General features: G+C 40.8%; 3 protein-coding genes across 5 annotated transcripts; all 3 read left to right on the top strand.

The window, feature by feature from the left end:
• On the top strand, positions 1876-2811 carry LOC110436495 (thaumatin-like protein 1b). Its single transcript, XM_021463618.1, has 2 exons — positions 1876-1948; positions 2117-2811. Exons 1-2 carry the CDS (start codon positions 1876-1878, stop codon positions 2809-2811), a joined length of 768 nt encoding a protein of 255 aa, XP_021319293.1.
• LOC8060202 (thaumatin-like protein 1b) lies at positions 8345-9079 on the top strand. The gene has a single exon (XM_002448071.1). It carries the CDS (start codon positions 8345-8347, stop codon positions 9077-9079), a length of 735 nt encoding a protein of 244 aa, XP_002448116.1.
• Positions 10182-18201, top strand: LOC8060201 (LETM1 domain-containing protein mdm28, mitochondrial). 3 transcript variants are annotated; one of them, XM_021462866.1, is made up of 15 exons: positions 10183-10464; positions 11911-12557; positions 12670-12982; positions 13070-13216; positions 13322-13410; positions 13474-13566; positions 14111-14237; positions 14824-14888; positions 14963-15134; positions 15798-15992; positions 16098-16145; positions 16232-16378; positions 17020-17102; positions 17492-17607; positions 17707-18201. In XM_021462866.1, the coding sequence occupies exons 2-15, from the start codon at positions 11968-11970 to the stop codon at positions 17787-17789; spliced, it is 2268 nt and encodes a 755-aa protein (XP_021318541.1). In that variant the 5' UTR covers positions 10183-10464; positions 11911-11967; the 3' UTR covers positions 17790-18201. The 3 variants fall into 3 exon arrangements, with proteins under 3 accessions (XP_021318543.1, XP_021318541.1, XP_021318542.1); XM_021462867.1 differs by lacking the exon at positions 10183-10464 and adding an exon at positions 10525-11690; XM_021462868.1 differs by lacking the exons at positions 17492-17607; positions 17707-18201 and adding an exon at positions 16535-16571 and having other exon boundaries at positions 10182-10464.

Here is an 18514-nt window from a genome sequence, read left to right as displayed (position 1 = left end):
AAACATTGGATTTTTCAGAATACTAACCTCCATCACTAGCTCGTAGAGTTGTTGTCAGGAAGTAAATAGGACTGAACAGAAGATTGGTTCACCAAATTTTTCAGTAGGTAACAGTAACACTGACTCTCATCTTGATAGAAATCAGGGAACATGCCCCCATTATTGCTTGATATAATTGCAGCTATTCAGTACTGAAAAATTTCTTAAAATAAAAACGCAGCACTGAAGTACAGATCAATACGAAGAAGCGCTGAATTGTGTAACTTCAAGGTTTATCTCTGTCAGTTCATCTTGTGTCTGGGTTAGTAAGCCAGCCCTTCTCACGTTGTCAGTTACATATTTATGTATCTCAGCATCTGAATCTTAATTTCAAACTGAGATAGCAAGTTTAGAACCTTTTTTTTTGGTTTAATAGAAATCTGCCGATAATTGAGCCTGAATTGCTATCATTCCTTTGCAAACAACTATAACCTGAACAGGTCCAACCTTAACAAATACTAGAGGCTCAACTGAATGATTTAGCAAGGAAGTATAAGTTGTTGTTTTTTGCTTCTTCTCTATGTAAACTAGGATCACGCTTCTTTGAACTGCTGTACTGCTTTCTCCTATAATGAAATGGCAGAGCATCCGCTAAATTTGCTAAAACAAAGCTGGGAGTTCAATCACGCCTTTTCAATTTATTACCATATATACAGTCAGATTTGCCATGAATTACTATCAAATTGGTCTATGCCGTTTACCGCGCTATGCTTTTAGTGGTAGGCGACATGTCCGTTGACAGCGAGACGCCTGTGGTGAATTCGTCAATCTCAAGATTTGTCTGGTGCAACTCGGTTCTTCGGAGGTACTCATAGTGGTAGGGTGTGCGTGTGTGCATTCATAGGGGTGAGGATACGCTCATGTTTGTGAGCGTCTGCGTCTGTAACTGAGTCCCGTAAAAAAAAGAAGGCTAATGCTGGAGTTTTTTTTATCCATGTTTTACTACTTTTGGTATTTTCCCTCTTTATTGTAAGTTAACACTGATGTGTAGGAGCTATTGCAATAATGTATAATAGATGCATATTTTCTAAGTTATACTTTTATCTTATGATATGCTTGTTTAATACTCCTTTCATCCCAACTAAGAATCTTGAAGAGTCAAAGCATCTCAAGTTTGACCATCATTATAGAAAAAAATTAAAAGATTTATAAGATCAAATAGATATTACTATAAAAATATAACTAATGAAGAATCTAATGATACTTAGTTGGTATCATAAATATTATTATGTTAACATATAAATTTGGTCAAGCTTGAGATACTTTGACTCTCCAAGATTATTGAAATGATCTATAATTTGGGATGGAGGGAGTAGTTTTTAAATAGTAAAAAATATGTAGTTCTCTATGTATTTTAAACTGTTGTCATAGAGAAATGTGAGGCTGACAAGCAAGGTCCGTTTGTGAGAGAGACTGACCGTCGCTGTGTGACAAAAATATTTGGTCACACAATACATGAGACGTGAATTTTAATGAATCTTAATGAATTTGTTATCATTTTATCTTTTATAAACTTTAATATGTTTTTGTATTTTATCATTGTGTTAACACGGACATATTACTATTCTAGGAGGTAAGATAAGACAATCTGGTAAATGGATTGGAGGGAGTAGATTATCCTGTGTGCACGGTTGGCGTTTATTGCACGGTTGGCGTTTATGTTGAAATGAAAATATTAAATTATTAATAATGCAGTTAAAATATTAATAGTCCTTTGCTAACATCATCATCAAATATATATGTGGCGCTCTCTTATAAGTAGCTCGTGGCACCCTCGGCTCTCGCTCTCCTAGCCACACCGGCAGCACTGCGTCTCTCGCCTCTATCCCGTCCACAATGGCGACGACGACGAGGCCAGCTTGCCGCGCACTGTTCACATTCTTGGTTGTCCTCGGCGTCTCCGCTAGCGGTAAGCAGCCAACTAATAATCCTGCCCCTGCATCTCCATTCTCCATTCCCCAGGACGAACTAGGATCCGATTCTCGTCTATATAACTAGTTTGTATGTATTGGTGCAATGGCGCTAATGTTGCGTTGCCTCTTGCCTGTGTTTGATCTCTGTTCTCCGATTTGATCAGATGATTTCGCGCCGTCGCCGGACGTGGATACCTTGGACATAAAAAACAACTGCAGCTACAGGGTGGCGCCGGTGATCGCCCCCAGACAGGGCTCGCCGCCGCTAAGCTTCACCCCCGTCGAGCTCAAGGGGTACGAGTACTTCCTCGGGATCCCGATGCCACACGGGTGGTCGGGTCGCATCTGGGGCCGGACCGACTGCTCTACCGACGGCAACGGCAGGTTCGCGTGCGCCACGGGCGACTGCGGCTCCGGCCGTCTGGAGTGCGACGGCGGCGGCGGCGGCGGGCCCGCGCCGGCAGCGACGGTCGCCGAGTTCGCGCTCGGCGGCAAAGGCGGCACGGACACCTACAACATCAGCCTCGCCGACGGGTACAACCTGCCCATGCTAGTTGCGCCTTACGGCACGAGCCATGGCGGCGGCCAGCAGTGCGCTCCGACGCAGTGCGTGCTGGACCTCGACAGCGCGTGCCCGGCCGACCAGCAGGTGAACGCGTCCGGCCGTGTTGTGGCGTGCAGGCCGTCGGGGAACTCCAACGGGTCATTGAAGAACGCGTGCCCGACGGCCAACAGCTACGCTGTTGTCGACGCCGCCGCCTCCGCCTCCAGCTTCAGCTGCGCCTTCGTCTACAACACCTACACCGTCACCTTCTGCCCCGACAACAGCGAATTTGACCCTAAATACTACCGTACATAGCCGCATCTCTGATCACTTATTATATGTTAAAAACTTGTGACTCGAAACTTTAGAAGAGAGGTGGAATTGGAAGTTGAAGCTGAAGAGGTCCTGACATTACTCCAGCTCTTGAAGTATTGCATTAGAAACTTTTTTTTACATGTCAGTCCATCATCCAAGATTTCTCAAAATTATCAAGAACCTAAGACAAAATAAGACGGAAGTTCCTATAGGCCGGCAATCAATCTGGAGCTTCATAGCGTGCGGAAAATGCAAAGCATGGTGGAAGCTTGTCCTGCCGCTTACCTCGAACTGTTCACCTGGCTTTGGTTTGGAAGGATGCCACGGGGCTGCTGGAAATGGACACCGGGCTGGTTTTGGCTTGACCTCGAACTGACATCGACAAGCTAGAAAAGCCAGGCGACCCAACTCATCCTCCATTACTCCCTGGTTAACCAAGAGTCAATTTCATTGGTAGTATTTACAAGAAGTTACTTTATTTAAACTCATTTCAATCCATTTATATCTACCAAAACCATATATATTTTATGTTATACTAGAATTTTCTTGTAGGTAATATAAGTGCTTGAAAGATCGTAAGGTTAACCAATGTATATGAGAAGTGCTACTGACGAGTTGAATACTAGCACTGTTATATAACACATGACAACATGCATATTAATTTTGATTTTGAAAACATATACTCCCTCCGTACTCGAATTTTCTGTCGTTCTGGAGGAGATGGCCAAAATCGTAAAGATTGACGTTGGTGCTGCCAAGAGTCGGATATGGACGCTAGTGCCCCTCGTGACGGCTCAGCTTCACACGGTGATTAATTGCTGCCTCGGGTTCACACACGCTCTCGCTCTGCCTCGGGTTCACTGCTCTCGCGACTGCTTCACACGGTGATTAATTGCTCCATCGCAAAATGGCTTGGGAAATCAAAAAATAGTGTATCCAGCAGGAATCAAACCGGCAACCGCTGGCTTCAGGACACGAAGATCTTACCAGTCCAGCTATATAAGACTATTATAAAGGAAACACTCAACGCTATTTAATAAGGGCAAAGCAGGAAAACTAGCCCCTAATTACTCACTTCTTGGTTACCACAATCCTGTCCTAAACGTCAACTAATTCGAGTACGGAGGGAGTACTAGTATTGCCGTGAGATGGCTCGTCTTTATGGAAAATATTCATTGTAACAGTTATTATAGGATTATTATAGGATAAAAGTTAAAAATTACTGTCGCAATTGTCATAAATAATTTAAGATTATGTAACTCTGTCAAGGTTATTGGATTCTTTTTTACACAATATACATGTGCATGTTCTTTATTTTTGGTGGACTATATACATTTGCAGACTTGCTCTGTTTTTTTAAGTTTTTTAGTTGAGCAGCAGTTTTTGCTAGAGGGGATGATTAAACTAAATGTTGTCGATGACTATGATTACGCATGTTCATGTCAATATAGGTTTATGCGTCTAAGGACAGCCAAAGCTAACTTATGAGTTAGCTCAAAGTATATTATTTATATATTTAAAAGAGATAAAAGCTAGCTCTTGGGGCTTATACACATATTTCAAGATTATATGTAAGATATCATGTAGGACTATCCATGTTATGAGCTATGTGCTAAAACTAAAAGTTAGTATTATTAGAGAAGTTGTCTTGGAGTAAGAGTTAGTAACTAACTCGCACTATTAAGGGTGTCCTGTGCATGAGTGATCGATGGGCTGCTTGGGAACTAGGCCCGCAGCAGTTAGCTCTATCAAACCTGAGGCATCCAAAATCAGATACCCAGGAGCGCCAAACATGCCCATGAGTCTTGACAGCTTGAGTGGTCGAGATGCATGGTGATGCGCCGAGGGGCTGAGTGACTAAGTGGCCAACTGAATGATTGAGTGACTGGAGCTACTGTATTACCTTGGTTGAGTGACTAAGTGGCCGAGTGAAGTGATTGAGGGATCGGGGCTACTATATTATCTTTGAGTGACTAAGTGGATGAGTGCTTATGTGGTGTAATACCTGAGTGGTCGAGTGATCGAGTGGCCGAGTGATTGGGCGAATGACTAAGGGCCTGTTTAGGAAAGATTCGCCTACATAGCTCCTTCGTGAGAGCCAAAGCTCCCAAGGCGAATCCACTTTTCCAGGCTTTGGCTCCTCTCGTGAAAAGGGCTTTAGCTCCTCACTCTACTGCAGATAGTTCATTGCAGTCGGTCCATACCTCCCTATCACCGTTGGTTTAGCACTAGCTCGACGGTGATTAGTTGTCAGTGGCGTGAAAAAGGCTCCGGCTCCTCTCAATACTACAAACAGTTGGTTCATAACCCACTATCACCATCGATTTTAGTACTAAACGATGATTAGTTGACAGTGATGGCTACCGCCAACTTGAATTGAAAAACAGGCAAAAAATAGTAAAAAACAAAATTTAGTCCCGAGAAGTTCTCATCAACTAGCTGCACGGACACACATTTTTTTTTTGTAAAAATGCGCATGCTACATCAAGATGGTGGGATTCAAACCTAAGACTTGTGTCCTTGCGTGCAGCTCCTCTAACCAAACAATTCTAAAGTCACTTGCGTCTGATATATCCATTCTCCTACTATCCACTTTTAAGGATTGTAGATCTCCTCAGTGGGACCTACATCTTTAATTTTTGTCATTTTTCCATTTGAGGTAGTTTGTACAATTCAAAAAAGTTGAATTTCAAAATTTGAGAGCCTCAAACAAAACTCTTGGACCACAACTTGATTTCGAATGAAAATGTCATTAATTATAAAGTTGTGGATCTCCAACTTTAATATAAAGTTTGTTCTCATCTGACTTAGTTTGAAAAAGTTACGAATTTTATTGTGCTGCAACATGGCTATCACTGTCAAATTATACAATAAGTTGGCGGTGATAACCATCTTCACCGGTGGTTCATACTACGAGCTAGCAGTGATGAGGAGTCACCGGTTTGTAATAAAACCAGCTATGATAACTTTCATTGTCCGCTCGACATATGAACTAGTGGTGAATATGGTTTTCACGGCTAGCTTGTCATATATGGTTGTAACCATGCCGCAACAAAAATAGTATTCATATTTTTTTAAAATAAAGTTGGATGAGGATAAATTTATATAAAAATTGTAGACCTTGATGAGATATGTAATTTTATAGTTGATGACTTTTTATTTAAAATCATTTATGGTTCCAATATTCTGTTTGAAGTCCTCATATTTTTACATTAAAATTTTTTCGAATTGTACGAAGAACCTTAGATGGGAAAACAACCAGAAGAAAGTTATTAATGTTGATGAATTACAATTTGTAGTTCACAACTTTTTCTTGAAAATCGTTTATGGTCTCAAATTTGTATTTGAAGTTTTAACATTTGAAATTCAAAATATACAAATGACTTCGGATAGAAATCGAATAAAATTAAAGTTATAGATCTCAATGAGAATAGAAACTTTCTAGTTGATGACTTTTTTATTTGAATATTTTGCACTCCTAAAATTATGTTCCAAGTTTCCACAAATTTAAATTTAAATTTTTGAAATGACCTGGATGACAAAATGACCAGTACCAAAATTGTAGTACTCGATGATACATACAACTTTCCGGTTGAAATATATTTTATTTGATTTCATTTAGATTTCCAAATATTTGTTTCAAGATGAAAAAAAGTGAATACAAGGTGAATAGATATGTCCTATAGACACAAGTGACTTTGGAGGTTTAGGTTCAAATCCTGGTGCGGCAAAGCATGCAAATTTTTTGCGCGAACTATCACGTGACTTATGATGCGTGATCATGCATAGTGGGGTTTTAGCAGAATTAAAATAAAATTATACTTTTAGCCCTGTTTTAGGATTTTGAGAATCCTCGTCACCGTGGGTTTCCAATCGGCCGCCAATGTATCGGGCTACGGCGATGATATTTTTGTGCATTGTGCATATACTAGTATATGCAATATATTGAGCTCTCAATTCCCGTCTCATACCACACATGCCATTTAAATGCATTGGTTACGACTTAATCTCTCTATCCTAAATTATAAGATGGTTGACTTTTTTTAATCTTAAGTTTGACCACTCGTTTTATTTTAAAAAAAATTGTGCAAACATAGTAAAATTTAAATCATTCTTAAAACAATTGTTTTGACAATGATACAACTGTGTCCTATTAAGTTCGTATCTAATTTTAAATATAATCTAGATAGATTTTTTCCCATTATAAAGCACATAAATATTTTATATGTTTATGCGTTGAAGTAGTTAAATCTTGTGTTCTGACTTACTTTGTGGACCTATAATCAAGAACTGATCTATCCATTGATTATGACGAGAGACCTCTCAAAGTTTTTCACATATAACCTTTGTCGAGAATTACGTTGGTACATAAATTCAATTTAGAAAAAAAACTATTTAGACCAGATCACAACAAAATGGTTAACATTTCAGTTTAAAGTTTGATTAGTTAGATAAAAAATTTAACCAGATATAACAAGATATTTTTGCACTAATCAAATTGTATTAACATCTATAGTGGAAATTTCTTCTTTTTCAAAAGAGATCAAGAGTTTAAAAGATCTATATTATTATATTTATTATTTGTTTTTCTATACTTATAGAAGAACAAAACAAATTAAAACAAAAAGGTATTGGAAAATCAGAAAGAAAAAAAATAAAAATGGAAAAAAAAAGTCTAGGGAGTTAACGTTGTTGGGAGACGGGAGACCCAACGTGACAAAAAAGGTAAAAGAAGCAGAATGTGGGGAAACGGATGATGGGGAAACGGATGAGAAAAAAAAGGAAACAAAACGTGGGAATAATAAAAGGAAAAAAAATAAGACATAAAAAAGAAAATCGAACATGAAGAAGAAAATCAAAACCGGAAACCGGAAACGTAAAAAGAAACCTGTAGGACATCGCCACATCAGAACAACAAAATCGGACGTCCTACCAAAATTTTTCCTTGTTAATATTTTAGGAATAAAAATAGTTACCTCCGTGATTATACTTTCCTGGAAAAACTGGAGCTCTCTTATATAAATAGCTCGTGTCGGGCTCCCCTGCTGCACCGTGTCATCAAACGGCGCCGCTCTCGTCGTCCCTATCTCGTCCAGATTCAAGTCGTCGTCCACAAATGGCGACGACAGGGGCAGCTTCTCGCGCATTGTTGGCATTCTTGGTCGTCCTCGCCGTTTCCGCTAGCGGTAAGCAGCCAACCATGTCAGGAGGACTTAAGGTCTTGTTTAGTTTATGAAATAAAAAGTTTTTAGCACCATAACACTTTTATTTGTATTTGATAATTATTATTTAACTATAAGGTTTAAAATATTCATCTCGAAAATTATAAATAAATTATGCAATTAATTTTTTTATTTATATTTAATGTTTTATACATGTACGATAAGATTTAATGTGACGAAAAATTTTAAAAAGTTTTTATATTTTGGGTGAAACTAAATAAGATCTTATTATAGAATCTGATTCGTCATTCGCACAAAAGAAAAAAAAAGATTGTTATGTATAATCAGTTTCTTTAATTTGTGTTGGTGCAATGGTGCTAATGCCGCTGCCTGTGCTTTGGTTTCCGGATTCAGACGATTTTACGGCGTCGGCGGACGAGCAACATGACATCTTGAACATCAAAAACAACTGCAGCTTCAGCGTGGCGCCGGTGATCGTCCCTAAACCGGGCTCGCCGCCGCTAGACTTCACCCCGTACCAGTTCATGGGGTACGAGTACCTCGTCAACGTCGCGTTGCCACACGGGTGGTCCGGTCTCATCTGGGCCCGCACCGGCTGCTCCACCGACGACGACGGCAAGTTCACCTGCGCCACGGGCGACTGCGGCTCCGGCCGTCTCGGGTGCGGCAGGGGCGCCAGGCCCACGTCGTCGTCGCCGGCCACGATCGCCGTGCTCGCTCTCGGCGGCAAAGCAGGCGGCGGCACGGACTCGTACCACATCAGCGTCGCCGACGGGTACAACGTGCCCGTGCTCGTGGCGCCTTCCGACACGAGCCGTGGCGGCCAGCAGTGCGCTCCGACGCAGTGCGTGGTGGACCTCGACGGCGCGTGCCCGGCCGACCAGCAGGTGAAGGCGTCCGACGGCCGCGTCGTGGCGTGCAAGCCGCCGCCGTCGGGGAACCCCGCCGCCGGGTCCTCGAATATCGCGTGCGCGACGGCCGGCACAAACGGCCCGGTCTGCGCCGTCGTCGACAACAGCTACACCGTCACCTTCTGCCCTGACAACACCGAATTCGACCCTAATCCTAGTGGTACCAGTAACTAGTTGAGTTCTAGAATCTGTTACCTCTTAGTACGTACGTAGGTGCATCTCAGATTGCAGATCTCGTGCAAAATAAAGTTCTGGGAAGAAAAAAAAATCTGTGACATGGAACTTGAATAAGTTTTTTTAACTTATAGCGCGATAATCTTTCCACGTTAAATGGTTGTGTGCTCTAGTGTGGCATAATATCGTGTCAATGCATGTGGTGTGGCAAAATATTTTTATCACACGCAGTTTGCTAAACCAAATTGATTAGATACACTTTTTTCATTCAAATTATTTGCAAAACATTAATTTAAAATCTTAAAGGGAAAAAAGCTGTGAACATGCAGTAGGAAACGAGATTAGCAAACGCTGAAAATAGGCTTGCACGGGAAGCATACGTTTTGAGGCAATTTGGCGTCCCACCTTGTCTAGTTCCCAAAAAATTTTGCAAAATTTTTTAATTTGTCATCACATCAAATCTTGCGGCACATATATAAAGCATTAAATATAGATAAAAATAATAACTAATTATACAGTTTGCCTGTAATTTGCGAGATGAATCTTCCGAGTCTAGTTAATCCATGTTTGAACAATATTTGTCAAACACAAATAAAAGTGCTATAAGGCCTTGTTTAGTTCCGAAAAAATTTCGGATTTCGCTACTGTAGCACTTTCGTTTTTATTTGACAAATATTGTCCAATCATGAACTAACTAGGATCAAAAGATTTGTCTCGCGATTTACAGACAAACTGTGTAATTAGTTTTTATTTTCGTCTATATTTAATGTTTTATACATGTGCCGCAAAATTTGATGTGACGGGGATCTTGAAAACTTTTTAGATTTCAGGGTGAACTAAACAAGGCCTAACTCTTTTTTTTTTCCAAAAAAATTGGAAGCCTAAAACGGTTGAAAATCCGAACTCAAAAAGCGACTGGGCTGTAGTATGTGTTTTGTCGTTGTTAATGGATCCTATTTAGGCCCCTGCCTTGCGGTCCGGCACGAACGAGAGGCTGCGCGAGGCCACGGGCTCGGCCCTATCTGAGCTTCCAGACGGATTGGCCCATCCATCTCTCCAGTTCAACGGCCCCCTCTTCCACTTCACTCGCAGGCACAGGCAGTCGCATCTCGGCGAGACGCTTTCGCGTCGCTCCTCTCCACCGTCCACACTCCACAGTCGCAGTCCTCTCATGATCTCATCCCCCAATCGGCGACATTTCCAGCAATTTGGTCGTTTCCGACGCGAGCTGCGCGCAACGCAAACCATCCCACCCCGCTCCCGCCGCAGTTCCACTGCTCCCGGGAAATCCACCTCTCCCCGATCCGACCCGTCCCCGCCACCAGGGCAGCAGCCGCGACGGGGTCCCAACGCCCGGCCGATCTCCCGCCTCCGCCAGGGCCTCGGTGAGTGGCCGCCCGCCCCTCCCGTTCGGTTCCTTCGATCGGCCCGCGCTTTCCTTACCCTTCTCTCACTCTCTCCATTCCTCCGGGAATCCGTTGGTGCTGTGTTCGGGCTCCCGGTTGGTGTATTGGCGACGTGGATCGCCGCCTACGAGCATTTGTGGTGGGCGGGGCAGAGCTGCTGCGGTCGCGCGAGATCATTTGTGGTGGTCCTGGGATACACTCATCACGCTGTAGGGTTTGTTTCGTAATAAGTGGTTCTGATCTCGGGCACGGAATAGTTTGACCGGAAATGAATCAGCGTAATCAGTTGCTAGGCCTCGCTGGTATCTGAAGTGTGAACATGATATGGTTTTAGATGTCAGGCTTTCATATACACTTCTATGAACACTTACATGACGAGTTCCAACTTCCATTGTAGAATTGGTGGTCTAGATGAATTGTTGCCTGCAACCTTGTTGAATCTTCTAAAGCAACTGCTGTGTAGTTTTCTATACAGACACCTTTAAAGTGTTGTTGATGGGACAGAATGCATATTCTAGATTCTGTGTTTTTTCCTTTTTTGTGTAGTTTTCTATACGGACATCTTTAAAGTGTTGTTGATGAGACAGAATGCATATTCTAGATTCTGTGTTTTTTTATAGTTGACATAGTCACATAGGTAATTTTTACTGTATTAACCAAGCAAGAACCAGATTAGGTTCATGTGGGTGCATTTCCCTCTGTTCATTCCCTAAAAAAGAACAAGCAAGGTTATTCGCAATCCAGACTGATGCAACACAGCGATGCTCAAAATGGTGCACAGGTGCAGTAGTATGTTGCGTCATTTGTTGGGTTGGATGCCCCAGTCTGTATAGCATCAGAACTGAGGTTTTCATATGGTTTGAAGTTTATATATGCGGTGGATGGTTCTTCTATTTTAAGAAGGTGTTTACTTTATGGAGGATTGGTAATTCTATTGGCACTATTTGAATGGCCTCTACCGAACTTATAGTCCAGTTGTGTTCTGATGATTGTATTGTGAATTATGGCCACATTTGGTTCCTCATCTAAACCTCACCTAACCTTGCTGAACAAGGATTGATGCTTTTGCTGCTGCATTTGGATATTTGGCTAGCTTGTCTCGGTAACTTGTGCTGGCAAGAATTGCCAGCATTTCCCCTTGTTACCCGCAGAGAGCTAAAATGGCTCTCCGGCTAAGCAAGCTTCTTGGGGCATGGGCCAATAAGGTGAAGCAATCTTGCCTGGGAACCGAATGTTCCTTAAGCTAGCTAACTAGCTGTATATTTATATGGAAGAGATTAAAATTATTATTGCTGTTGTGCAAGGCCACGAGTGCTATAATTTTCAATGCCATACTTTATGTTAGAATTTTAGTTTCTTTTTGCTGCACATTGTTTGCATATTTAGATGCGATGATGCCATAACTGGAAATTTACTGTATTTCAGGGTTCTACCTGGAAAGGCATGATCCTGGAGTTTCCTTGAGAAAGGAAGTGATCAAGGATGGCCTCGAGGGCTATCGTCAGGAGGAGGAAGGACATTCTACGGCACACTAATGTGCCTATTTTGTCCCCCTCATTCACTAGCACAATTGGGAAAGGACAGTTTGGTTGTGAGGTTGATCATCAAAGATCTGTATTTTTCTTTTCGAAGGAAAGTTTAGCAGATTCTAATCATGCTACGGCACATTATACTTTAAGTAAGCGAAAGCTTTGTCGCCTCAGTAGCGGTTTCACATGGCGTTCAACTTGTGAGGTTTCTCTTCCCACTTATGGTTCTAGAGCACAGAACTTTGTATTCCCATTGGGAGTCAGGTGTTTCCTGCAGTCAATCAGCACCACATCAAACACAACTGGACAGGGTCAAGTTAATATTATGGACAAGCAGATTGAGGATGAGAAGCAGAAGCAACAAAAAAAGGAGGCATCCCCTGAAGAATGTGATCAGGCAGTGGAAGGATTAAGCACTGCAAAAGCAAAAGCAAAAGCTAAGCTGGAGGAAGTGCAAAAGACTGACCAATCAATGGTACAGAAATTTTGGGCAAAGCTTCTGGGTATTGGCCCTGCTTTACGACTTATTGCTTCAATGAGCAGGTCTCTGTTTCACTCTTGAAATTGAAGCACTGTTATACACTTATACTATTCTTTTGATAGTTTTTGTCAGGATATTCAGTGTTTGATTTGTATTTATTTTTGTGTGTTTAAGAGCTGATTGGGCTGCAAAGTTGAAGCATTGGAAGGATGAATTTATTTCTACACTGCAGCATTATTGGTTGGGCACTAAGCTGCTCTGGGCAGATGTTAGAATCTCATCAAGGTTGTTAGTGAAACTTGCTACTGGAAAGAGCCTCACAAGACGAGAGAGGCAGCAGCTCACACGCACAACAGCAGATCTATTCAGGCTAGTACCTTTTGCAGTTTTTATTATCGTTCCATTCATGGAACTCTTGCTGCCAGTGTTCCTCAAGTTGTTCCCAAACATGTTGCCATCCACTTTCCAGGACAAGATGAAAGAAGAGGTTTGACCTAGAACAGTGAAGCTGTCTTGTCAACAGAATTACTAAATGCTAACAGGGCTCATACTGCATTCATTTTGCTCTGTACAGGAGGCCCTAAAAAGGAAACTGAAAGCAAGGATGGAATATGCAAAGTTTTTACAAGACACTGCTAAAGAAATGGCAAAGGAAGTTCAAACATCACGTAGTGGAGAAATGAAACAAACTGCTGAAGATCTGGATGAGTTCTTGAATAAGGTCTCATCTTCTTGCATGCTTAGTATGTAGCTTCAAGTTTAGAACAAATACCACTAAACACTTTACATTTTTGCCTATTGATGATAGACTCCTATTTTCAACTAGGTTAGGAAAGGTGGACATGCCTCCAATGACGAAATTTTGAGCTTTGCACAGCTATTTAATGACGAGCTGACTTTGGATAACATGAGCAGGTTTGTGCTTCATATACTTAATCCCTTGATCATACCAGTTGCCTAATCAACCTTGTTCTGCAGACCACGGCTTGTTAATATGTGTAAATACATGGGGATCCAACCTTTTGGCACAGACCACTACTTGCAATTCATGCTCCGAAAGAAACTACAAGAGTATGTCTTCCAATTACCTAGTCATGTGCACCTGCTTTTCCTCTTCAATTCCCATACCTACCAAAGCAGCTTAGGCAGAGAGGGGGGGTGGGGGGGGGGGGCGGTGGAGCAGGCTCGCCTCCAGGAGACTCAACCGGTGCCTTTAGTGTCTTTAGCAGTAAACATGTTTGCCTACTGTTGTACACTGGTACTGTACTTAGTTACTACTGATGTGAGCCTCTTGCATTAAGATCAACTGGAGAATTTAGTTCTCGCACAAACCCCAAAACTCTTTCAACATCTTATTATTCAATTTAAGTGCAGTGCAAACTTATGTTTACCAGTTTATATATATATATTCTCTTTCTAGGATTAGTGGTTGGCTTCAGGAAAGGAAATATTAACTGCCTATCAAGTCTCAACCTGCTTTTCCTCTTCAATTCCCATGACTAGCAGTAGCTACCGAAGCAGCCTGGGCAGAGAGGGGCCCACATTTCTGTACATCTTATTATTCAATTTAAGTGTAGGGTACACCTATGGTTACCAGTTTATATCTATTGTGCAGCATTAAGAATGATGATAAGATGATTCAAGCTGAAGGTGTGGAGTCTCTTTCTGAATATGAGCTTCGACAAGCATGTCGTGAGCGTGGGCACCTTGGTTTGTTGTCAACAGAGGAGATGCGCCAACAGGTTTGTTCAGTGCTTCTTCTACTTGGACATTTGACTCTCTTTTGGGTGCCAAGTCAGACATTTGACACCCATGTCACATTCCAAGGTCCAAGTTGAATTCCAATGCCCATGCTTGTGTCCAAATAACTCTAGGTTTGCTTGCTTTGGATTTTTTTTGCAACATAATATTGGTGTAGGGGAGGGTCTTAAATAAATAAAACATGTCTGGTGATTATTTTGGTGCCTTGGTGGTTCAACAGGTGTTCATGCAGTCACACTTTATTAGTTTATTTTGTTAATTACCTTGAATACCGGGAGTTAATGTCAGAGTGATGTTTCACATGTATTTTACATAAAGTTCCTGTCCCATTTACTAGTTGATACACAAATTGTGACTATGTCTTGTAAGTTCTGTTTCTACAACTAACTGATGCTATCATGGGAATGGTAAAAGGTATATTGTGCTATGTAGAACTTATTTGGCAAGCTTTGATTGCTAAAACTCTGTTATAGTGCATTGAAAACTTTAGTCTAGAAAATGGCATAAATCCTTGAGGGTACAAGGTGTCTTTAGGCTATGTAGTTCTAAACACTTCATTTCATTCAGCTCAGAGACTGGCTGGATCTATCACTCAATCATTCTGTGCCATCGTCTCTTCTAATACTCTCAAGGTATTTTCGGTAATAAATTTCTGTCTGGCATACTACTTCCAGTAGGATTCTCACTTGTGTTTGAAAATCCTCAGAGCTTTTACTGTATCTGGTAAAATGAAACCTGAGGAGGCCGTTGTAGCAACCTTATCTTCCCTGCCAGATGAAGTTGTCGATACAGTTGGGACTGTACTGCCTTCTGAAGATTCTGTTTCAGAGAGGAAGAGAAAATTGGAATTTCTGGAGATGCAGGAAGAACTTATCAAGGTAATATAAGCATGAGTCATCAAATCCATATTTACATGAGATAGCTCCATGTCTCAACTCTTAAGCAGGGGCATGTTTTGTAAATAATGCAATTCATTATTCTTTATGGCAAATATTTTAAGGGAAACATGAAAACTGTTCTGTAGTAGGCATGACTTAAAATTTGTTGTTCTCGCTTTCTTGTCTGTATCATCAAATTCCGTGCTCCATGAATATTGATCCTGTTCTTTGTTTGAAAGATTGAAAGACCTTTTGAGTAAAATATATGCCTTGAATTGAAGTTTAGCATGAATTACTGTACCTTTCCACTATCGCCACTGATCTAGCAGTTGTGTAAATTCTTAGTCATATTGTTTAGTAATGATATAAGTTTTTGTTCACCATGTAATCACTTGCACAACTTGAAGTTGTATATTTCCTTTGTGTGTGTGTGTGCTTTATGTCCTTAATTTTTTTCTTCTGCTGACAAATCGGCAGAGTCATACAACTTGTCCGGGAGGTAGCTCTCTCCCATTTATTCTATTCCTCTTAATGAAATGAGACGCAGGTCTCCTGTGGCGAGAAAAAAAAATGAATCAGCAGTCTACAACTTTTCTGAATCCCACTATAATTTTATCCACGATAAATATTTATTGATACTTTTGCACACCAAATAATATTCAGGAAGAGGAGAAAAGGCAAGAGAAAGAAGACAAGGCAAAACTGGAGGAGAAGACCACTGAAGAAGATTTGGCTTTGAAGGAAATGACTGAGCCTACTGTTAGGGAGGAAGAGGAACTAAAGAAAGCGAAAACACATGATAAGAAAGAGCAGCTTTGTAATATCAGTCAAGCATTGGCTGTGCTTGCATCTGCTTCTGTACGATCAAAGCCATTTTCTTTTGCTACCACTATTCCAATCCTGCATTCCTAGAGAAAAAATCTACATGAACATTGAACCCTACCTTCTTCTCCTATCTTGCAGTCTGTTACCAAGGAGCGACAAGAGTTTTTAAGCCTTGTCAACAAGGAGGTAAGCTTCGAAGTCATACTGAATATGCGCAGTCTGTTTGCATAAGTTAATGTTGGATCCCCACTCATGTGGAATTGTGGATACAGATAGAACTATACAACAACATGCTCGCAAAGGAGGGCACAGATGGTGAAGAAGAAGCCAGGAGAGCATACAAGGCTGCTAGGGAGGAATCAGACCATGCTGCAGAGGCAGCTGTGGGAGAAAAGGTCTCTTCAGCTTTGATTGATAGGGTAAGGAATTGTTTTCTTCGTCTAAAGCTTTATAAATTGGCCTTAGAACTTGGAAACATCCTTTATCTTAGAAACATGTATTAAACTATTAATACCTGTAATAGGTGTATCCATATATCAGACAATCTTGAAAGTATATGAACTTTTGCCTTGCAGGGAGAATTCCATTACATTGGTAGAAATTTGTCATCAGGTAGCTGTGAGTTCCACTTATTAGAATTATAGAATATGAATTGTAACAAACTTTTCAGATAGTAGAACCATGGAGGTTTGTCACCAGATACTTGTAATCAATCAGGTCCATTGTTCAGCACCTTAAGATGTATATGTTTCAACTTATCAAATTAAAACATTACTGCTATAATTAGAGCAAGTTAATAAACACTAATGAACATCTTTGTAGCAGCAAGTAGTAGTTGTTAATAACTTCCTATAGACAAGTAGAAAACAAGAGAATATTATATGCTTCTATAGAAGATATGGACTATATACTAGTCACTTCTGACTATTTAGTCGACTTCATTTGTTTCGAAGTATATGATGAAAATATGCACACACTGTTCTGATATTATGCTTCGAGTATTTTATATTGGTTACGTAGTGAGGCTATTTGTTGGTGATTTTCCTTTTCTGCATTTCAGGTTGATGCTATGCTTCAAAAGTTAGAGAAGGAGATTGATGATGTTGATGCTCGAATTGGCAATCGCTGGCAGCTGCTGGATAGGTAAGCTTTTGTGCATGCTTTTATTTCGAATCATTTAGATATGCTTTGTTGCTAGTGAAGTTTCTTTGTTATATTTCTTTAGCGGGTTTCTAATAAAAAAGATAGTTGGACCAAAAGGTGCTAAAAATTCAAATCAGAGGAAATATAAACCATATGGCAGGACTGGGAGAGGGAGATGATGAGAAACTAACATTTGGCCTTGTTGATGCACACACCTAGGTTAGAATTTGATTTAGATGGTTAGTCTTAAAAACCTATTAGTTGCAACATTGCAGTCATATATCCATGTTATAACTAGTGCAACACACTTGAATTTCATGGTCACGCTTGTGCATTGTTCCTTTCATAATGTTTTGCCACCCTTGGCCATCAATGTGTTCTTTTTTAAGGGACCGTGATGGCAAGGTGACTCCTGAAGAGGTAGCTGCAGCTGCAAATTATCTCAAAGACACCATAGGAGCAGAAGGCGTCCAGGAGCTTATCAGCAATCTTTCTAAAGACAACGGTGCTTACATTCAACATCCCTGTCTATAATATTGATGAAAAGCATAAATTGTTTCTTCTATTCTGCTATATCACCAAGCCTTTTTTCTATGCCTAACAGAAGGGAATATCCTTGTGGAAGACATTGTAAAGCTGGCGTCACAAACAGATGAAAACAATGAACATGAAGAAACGGCACGATGATTTGGAATAGCAGCCACATTCTTGGCTGTTAAAATTCGGGGCTCCGTTCTTTTTTCAAGGGAACCTCACATAACAAAGCTTTCCTGGCAGTTTCATGCAAAAATCACTAAGCAGGATGGCCATTCTTTTTGTTCTGACTGGCGGCTGCGGAGAAATCTGTATCCTGTAGCATAGCCTGCTGTTGAAAGATATTCATTTATACAATTAGTCCTACCACCGATCATTAGGTTAGGAATTCTGTCTGAAATGGCAACTTAAATTTCAAACGGTTGCCATGAAAATGAGAATAAGTTAGGCGGGCTGTACAAATCTTTCATCTATAGTCTGAAGAAAAGTATAGGCATCAAATAAGTATCTGAATAAATTTCATGCTATTTGAATAAGAATGAGTTCGACTTGTTGTCTCTCCAAATCTGCTTTTTAGTGGTGGTGGTTAAGCACACGAATACGGTGAAGGTGATCTTGGGACCAAAGCACTGATCTTAGTAAATGTTTATCCTTGAGAAAAAAAAGTATATTTACTGTTCTGATACCTTCCGACGCTTTCTCCCTTCAGGCTTCAGCTTCAAACCCTAGCTCAAGGAATATCAATGGAAAACCCTAGCCGCGGAGAGCAAGTAGAAGAGGTCATTGGAACAAAGGATTTGGTAGTTTTTTTTTCCTCGAGATTGGCTTTTGAGGTAAGGTCGGGGTTTCCTTTACGAAGGTCAATCTTAACAGAGATT

This window comes from Sorghum bicolor, chromosome 6, assembly GCF_000003195.3.
Source record: "Sorghum bicolor cultivar BTx623 chromosome 6, Sorghum_bicolor_NCBIv3, whole genome shotgun sequence".
Classification (NCBI taxonomy): domain Eukaryota; kingdom Viridiplantae; phylum Streptophyta; class Magnoliopsida; order Poales; family Poaceae; genus Sorghum; species Sorghum bicolor.
The sequence above is the reverse complement of the archived record's forward strand: the minus strand, read 5'-3'. Positions and strand labels throughout refer to the sequence as shown.

What these genes read in the sequence shown, in the direction of transcription:
- LOC110436495 (XM_021463618.1), top strand. Translation starts at nt 1,876, where the DNA reads ATGGCGACGACGACGAGGCCAGCTTGCCGCGCACTGTTCACATTCTTG. An exon ending in CCTCGGCGTCTCCGCTAGCG is followed by an intron (nt 1,949 to 2,116) that starts GTAAGCAGCCAA and finishes CGATTTGATCAG; the next exon opens with ATGATTTCGCGCCGTCGCCG.
- LOC8060202 (XM_002448071.1), top strand. Translation starts at nt 8,345, where the DNA reads ATGGTGCTAATGCCGCTGCCTGTGCTTTGGTTTCCGGATTCAGACGAT.
- LOC8060201 (XM_021462866.1), top strand. Translation starts at nt 11,968, where the DNA reads ATGGCCTCGAGGGCTATCGTCAGGAGGAGGAAGGACATTCTACGGCAC. An exon ending in CTGTGCTTGCATCTGCTTCT is followed by an intron (nt 15,993 to 16,097) that starts GTACGATCAAAG and finishes CCTATCTTGCAG; the next exon opens with TCTGTTACCAAGGAGCGACA. An exon ending in TAAGCCTTGTCAACAAGGAG is followed by an intron (nt 16,146 to 16,231) that starts GTAAGCTTCGAA and finishes TTGTGGATACAG; the next exon opens with ATAGAACTATACAACAACAT.